The 6,787-nt window shown below is 40.4% G+C and overlaps 1 protein-coding gene across 1 annotated transcript in view; it reads left to right on the top strand.

Annotated features, from left to right (window-relative positions):
• Positions 1-6,787, top strand: part of DHRS12 (dehydrogenase/reductase (SDR family) member 12) — a gene marked incomplete at its 5' end in the record, with an annotated part of 41,179 nt that overhangs the window by 31,232 nt on the left and 3,160 nt on the right. Inside the window, 3 exons of the mRNA XM_009993750.1 lie at positions 4,043-4,104; positions 4,856-4,960; positions 5,500-5,590. Coding sequence (XP_009992052.1) covers positions 4,043-4,104; positions 4,856-4,960; positions 5,500-5,590 — 258 coding nt within the window. The remainder of the gene's footprint in view (positions 1-4,042; positions 4,105-4,855; positions 4,961-5,499; positions 5,591-6,787) is intronic.

Genomic DNA, 6,787 nt, shown 5'->3' with positions numbered 1-6,787 from the left:
TTCCTGCTGCTTCTGAGCAAGCTCCCAAATTAATCTTTCTGGGCTCCTTTGTGGCACAGCAAATACTCTTTTTCAAAAGGAAGTGCTGTGTACCATTTTACTGCAAATAAATTTCTTTTTCTTCATTGTTACACTGGTGGGAGTCGAGCTTTCAGGCCATGTAGATGATATACCTTCCAATAGCAGGAAAAAGTGATGTATAAGACTCTGGCTTGTGACACACAATCATAGATGCAGCTGGTTCAGCTGTATGTCTAGCATGGCTTTGTAGGTACTCATAGCTCCTTGCCTGCTGGGTCAGAGATGCTTGTGAGAGAGAAGCTGCCTCTTGAGTTTCTACCATGGGATTAATTCAGAGCAGCCTGCTGTTTTCTCCAGGCACTCCTCAGACCTGTGCAAGAAATGGGCCGTAGTCCAGGAGAGCTGTTGAGACAAACATTCTGCTCCCAGTTGCGTGGTGTCCCAGAGGGCTCTCAGTTCCTTCTCTGTCCTGGCTGCAACTGCTGGGGGACAGGGAAACGTGGTGGCCTGAAGGCTGAGCCTCTCCATTTACAGAGTATCTGCTAGAGACAATGACATGTTTTCTCCAGAATCTCCCAGGAGTAGTGGGAGTGCTTGTTTTCTGGGAGAAAAAGGTCTGCCTTTTTTCTGTGGCAGAGTTCTGAAGATCCTCTCAAAAGAGGGGTAGGATTACTAAGGTACTAATGCTTAATACTGTAATTGCAAGATGCATCACTGTTGATCATCACCTTTTCCTCCACGTACTTTTGTGTTCTTTCTTAGTCTTTTGAAGCTATTAAAAAAAAAAAGAAAAAAAAAAAAAAAGAAACCTCAAAAAAACCTCAGTAGTTTGAACACAGTGCTAATTAAGCATTAATCACATTTGATAAGCTTTACCATTTTAAACCAAGCTCTGTGGGAGGATGTTTCTCCTTTGACAGACAAAAAGGATTTTTCTGTCAAGGAAAGGTACTGGAATGCTGAAGTTTTCATTTTGGAAAGGCAGATGTCTAGTACAATGACTTTAATCATCAATTATTAACAAAAAGATAAACAGTTTGGATGTTGTCTTGAAATCCTTAAGTGGGGGGAGAGGGTAATGGAGTTCTTGTACTAAATCAGTCTTATTTTTCCTTGCAGAATTTGTTTTACTTAAAAGTAATGAAAATTTCACTTTTTAAAAAAAAAAAATACATTAATGCAATTCATGTTTTTGTAAAGACTATGGCAGGCAACACATTCATGTGCAACTTCCCCTTTTGCTTAGAAATTAGTTTCTGTGTTACTGCATACTACAATACAGATCTGCTTGTCAAAAAACATGCCATGAGGTGTGTGGCTGCACCAGACCTCTCTGCTGGCTGTACTTAGGCATTACTCCTATTGAATGTGATTATCAAGCTATGTGCCATCTTTTTATGTGAAGGTTTCAGTTGATGATGATGTATGCCAACCAACAATATGCCTTATTAATAAGGCATATCTGTTCCACTATTATTGCGCTGAATTTCTCGTCCAGGCTGATTTCTGGCATAATGGAAGAGATGTGTCCTTTGTCCTCTGGGTACTACAAGAGTCAGAGGAATCTGAATGGAGTGAAATATTTTTTGTGGTGAAGATAAAGAAGGTAAAGCTGGGGAGGGACTTTTTACAAGGGCTTGTAGTGAGAGCACAAGGCATAATAGATTCAAACTGGAAGTGGGAAGATTTATGTCAGACATTAGGAAGAAATGGTTTAGCATGAGAGTGGTGAGACACTGGCACAGGTTGCCCAGGGAAGTTGTTGAAGCCCCATCCCTGGAAGTGTTCAAGGCCAGGGGCTTTGAGCAACCTGATCTAGCGGGAGGTGTCCCTGCCCATGCAGGGTGGTTGGAACTAGATGATCTTTAAGGTCCCTTCCAACCCAAACCGTTCTATGATTCACCTGACAGACCAGCCTATGCAAATAAGAACATCTAATATCCAATTGTATTTGGTAAAGTACACTTAAAACAGGGACAGTAGTTGGTGAAATAATGAGTAGTGGGAGACATGAAATGCTTCAGTCTTAATGCTGCATGCATGTCTGTGTGCTTTGAGATACTAGTGCTTACCAAAGGAAGCTGGGGTCAAAACTGGTCTTTTTTGTGCTCTGTCTCAAAACAAATGAGCAAGTGGTTTTGTGAGGCAAAAAAGAGGGAAGGCTGTGGCTTGGTGGGATTTACTGAATTCTTATAAACTTGAGGAAGAGAGGAGACACTGTCTTTGCCATTAGTTTGTGGTTTTAAATAAGCACATAAACTTCTGACAAACTGTAGTTGCTATAAGCAGGATTTTAGGCATTGAACATTTCTCTCATCCAGCTGGAAACCAAACCAAACCTCAGCTGTTAATAAGATGATGTTAATGCGTTCGTGTTTTCATCCCTTTAGAATTAAAAAATGAACATTGAAGCCCCTTAAAAGTGTAATTTAGTTTGCAGGACAGTAAAACGAAGCATTGTGATAGCTGGTGCATTGCAGCTCTGCCTTTAGGAGAAGCAGCTATTTAGCCAAGACATGATGTTACTTTGCATTTGAAGAATCCATAGCAAATCAAAATTGAATCCAGGCTCTTAGCTTGTACTGAAGAGATTTATTTTCTTTGCCACCACGGCACAGCCTCCCATGACAATCAGCAGTAGTTCTTGTCCTAATGATGTCATCCTTCAGTCTCCCCGCCACTACCAGGGGAGACATATGGGCTCTCATTATTCACTAGCAACTGGCTTTGCTTGCATTTTCTGCTAAAGACAGGCTGCATTTAGTCATCTCCTCCACGTTTGCTTTGTTTGATTTACCAGGATTTTAAATACATTGTGTGCATATGGACATCCCTCTGATTATGAAGGTTGTTGTGACTGACGGAAGAACTGAACAGTTTGTTCACCAAGCATGCTACACATTTTACTTTGGTAGCATATTTATAAACATGCTGTGTTGTAACTGGGTGATCTCATTGCCTCTGTGGAAGAGAGGTTATAAAGACACATGCTGAAGTCTTCATGTCTAGTGAAAAACATGGCCTTGGTAGCTCATGGAAAAAAATACATGTATCACAGACATAAAACTGTTGAACTAGAACCCTTTGTAAAGAAGTGAGAGAGAAATATTATACTTGATGCAGAAGCACTAGGATAAATAAAGCTAGATTAAGTTTGAATTAAACAGATTTAAAAATAAAATATAGTTTAAAGGGAAAAAAAAATTTAAATATCTCTGATAAAAACCCTATGTTGCACTTAAGCAGATGAAACATCTCTAGGTGTGTCTGAATCAAACACAGTAGCTGATGAATGTTGAATAATGTTTTGAATAACAAACTTTGCTGGTCATGGTAACAGCTGTAATGGAATATATTTGTGTGGTTTGTACAAAAATCTGTGCCAAATGAACACAATTAAAGTGGGGACAGCCACACTGAAGTTACCTCAAGTAATGTTAGCTCAGCCTTGGGCATGCAGCATTAGTATTTCCCCCTCCCAAGGGTTCCTTGTCTTCTGTAACAGTCGTGTTGGGGATTTATTTATGTGCAACACAAATCAGAAGTGTTGGATCACTCTGAATGGTTTTGCAGTGAGAAGGCAAAAAATGGATAAGTCCTAAGTGCTTATGCAAAGGGCTAGGAAACAAGTGTGAAGCATAGTTTCCTTCTGTCATTCATGACCTGGCCTCAATATACATAAATACCACACATGGAGGGAAAATACATTCTCTGCTTCTTCACTGGCATCACCTAACCCACAAGGAAATCTGTATCTGAGCCATTTTGCTTTTACAGTCATGACTGGAATGTAGTGAACAGTTTGTTCTATAGGTCTATAAAATAACTGATGTGCCGTTTGAGAAGTTTGCAGCAATGCAGACCACTGGAAGTTGAATAGGATCATTGCAGGTAAAGCAGCAATAAAATCTCTAAGTTCAGATGAAGTTTCAGAACTAAAGTGATGGTGTTCTAGGGAGTGGAGAGAGAAGAAAGTTTTTTTAAAAAGGAACGTTATGTTGGTGTCTGTCTTGTCTTGTAGGTACATACATTCTGACAACTGCCCTGCTGCCCCTCCTGGAAAAAGAAGCTGATCCCAGAGTGGTGAGTCTGCGATGCTGTGGAAAAGTGGTGTTTTACTATTCTTACCTTCTGGTTTGTGACAGCATTTATTTGACTGTGCTAGCAATTCAGGATTAGTTAGATAGAACACTGTAAGCATCTCTAGAATCCTCTTGGATTTTGCTAACAGTGACCTCCTTCTCCAAGGCAAAACTCTTGCCTGCTGCTCTCAACCTTTCATTAGAAAGCAGAATAAAGCAATTAATTTGGAAAACTCCCCTTTTCCTTTCCTGGGGTAAGTTATCTCTTTTGTCATAGTGCAAAATACCTATGACAGGAGTATAAGTGTAAAAAAACCTCACAGGTCTTGGTGTAAAACAGGGTAGCTGGTATATTTTTAAAAAGAGATTTCCCAAGTTTTGTACAATGCCTCTCTTTTTTCTTTTTTTTTTCTGAATTAGTTTCTTTAAATGCTAAACATATAAACTACAAATAGTGCTGTTTGGCTTTTTTCTATCTCCCTATTACTTTTTAAAAGGAAGAAGCACAAAGTTCCCTGATGGAGTCGACACCACTTTGAATGAAAATCACTTTCTAAAAAAATTTTCTTCCAACTCATCACCAGGTACAGTCCAGACATGAGCACAAGCACAGTGCAAAGAGTATGCAGAGGAATCCTGCTCCTAGGGACTTCAAATTGTGGCCTGAAGTCCATATTGCATGCATGAGAGTGTTTGTGGGGAGTTCCTGGTGTTGCTTTTCATTCATTTAGTTTTCATTCATTTGATTACAGATAACTGTCTCTTCTGGGGGCATGCTAGTTCAAAAATTAAACATATCTGACTTGCAGTCAGGAAATGGGACATTCGATGGAACTATGGTGTATGCACAAAACAAGGTACAGTCATGGTTTTGAAAACAGCCCAGCACTTATTTGCTGGGCAGTTTGTACCACTTGCTTTGTAAAAAGCCTGTTGTTCAGTGTTGTTTTCCCATTGCATGCAACCAATACAGAGCTATAATCTTCAGGAGTATGATGGCATGCACTTACAAGTGCATACCATCTTGTGTGGAGAGCGTGGCTGGACTTTCTTTTGATTTGATCTAAGTCTCAGGGGGGAAAACTGTCTTTAGCTGACAAACAATTTCTGCCTGCTTCATTGTTGCCTATAGTCTGCAGCAAGTAGATGTGGTCAGTAAGAGCAGCAGAGCCATTTTAAAAGTAGACTTGTGGCCAGGATATGGATTGCAATGTCCGTGGTGATCTCTGACAAAATTATCCAATAAATCCAGTCAGGATGAGCAAGATTATTTTCTGCTATACATAAATGTCCTGGTATTTATAGCTTATTTGGTGTAGTTAATTTCCCTGGGAACTAACTTGGTGGACAGGCTATTGAACTTGAGGCTAGTCTGTCTCTTTTTGCTCTATCCTAGAGACAGCAAGTTGTCTTGACAGAACAATGGGCAAAAGCTCACAGAAACATCCATTTCTCTGTTATGCACCCTGGCTGGGCAGACACTCCAGGTAACATCTGCCTGACTCTCTGACTGTGTTTTTTTAGTTTCAGGATTAGTCTAAGAGCAAGGAGTAATGAGACTTTCTTATAGATTCCTCCAACAGGTGCAGTGATTTCTTGGCTCCAAACTGGTGCTTGGAAGTAGTTTTGTTCCCCCTTGGTAGCTCTGTTCTGTGCAGTGTATGCTATCTGTGTGTAGCCAGGGAATAATAATGGGCAATGAATGGTTCCAGCACTGCACAAATGCACCACAGAGCCATAGTGCATTAAGCTAACCTTTAAGTTACATTTGCAGTGGGACTGTTAAAACACACAGATGAGAGCTTTTGCCTCTGTGAGTACCAACATGCAGATACTGGGAATCTGCAGGAGCATATAGGAAAATGAAGCACACAGCACTGTGCAAGCCCCATTCTCTGGTCTTCCTTGAAACATTTACTGCTGTCAAGCAGCAGTGTGTTTGGCCAGACAGCCCTTTGTCTGAGCTGCAGCTGTTACTCAGTGCCTATGTCTCAGCAGGCAGGCCAGCATCAGTTATCCAGTAATCTTGTGTTCTGCAACTTGTTACCAGCCACTGACACCCAAGCCTGGGCTGCAGACTAGCAATCTGATCTCTAGGTCTTTGCTGGGACACAGATACTTCTGGGACAGAAGTACTTACCCCATCTACATTATGCTTGAAAATTGTCCTATCTCATATCCAACTAAATACCCTAGTATTTCTTTTTCTTGACAAGAAATTTATGTTTGCATGTCCTTTGTGGATTCCAGATCTAATAAGCCATAAAGTTATCCCATCTTGAAGTTTAAGGATTCTCCAAGCCCCCCAAAATAAATGACTGTAGGGGATGGGCCCTCAATCATCACCTGTTGGACAAAATTAAAAGAAACCAGAGTTTAACCATGAATTATATAGTTGGTTTAGGTACTTTTCAACAATTTTTAAATACAATACATCCAAAACTGGTGAGGAAATAGGAGCTAAAAGTATTGTTGTAATACTGGGATTTTCTGTATTTCTGTCCACCGCATGTCTTACATCTTTGCAATTTAGGATAGAATTGGATCAGGAACCTCTTGCTAATCCTGTTCTCACCTCCTCCTAGTTTTGTCCCTGTAATTTGACCCCAACAAACAACTGGTGGATCATCTGGCAGTTTAGCACTGTTTCAATACAAGTCATTGTACTCCCAGCTATAGGGAAA

The sequence above is a fragment of the Chaetura pelagica genome, unplaced genomic scaffold (genome assembly GCF_000747805.2).
Source record: "Chaetura pelagica isolate M959 unplaced genomic scaffold, ChaPel_1.0 scaffold323, whole genome shotgun sequence".
In the NCBI taxonomy this organism is placed as follows: Eukaryota; Metazoa; Chordata; class Aves; order Apodiformes; family Apodidae; genus Chaetura; species Chaetura pelagica.
The sequence above is the reverse complement of the archived record's forward strand: the minus strand, read 5'-3'. Positions and strand labels throughout refer to the sequence as shown.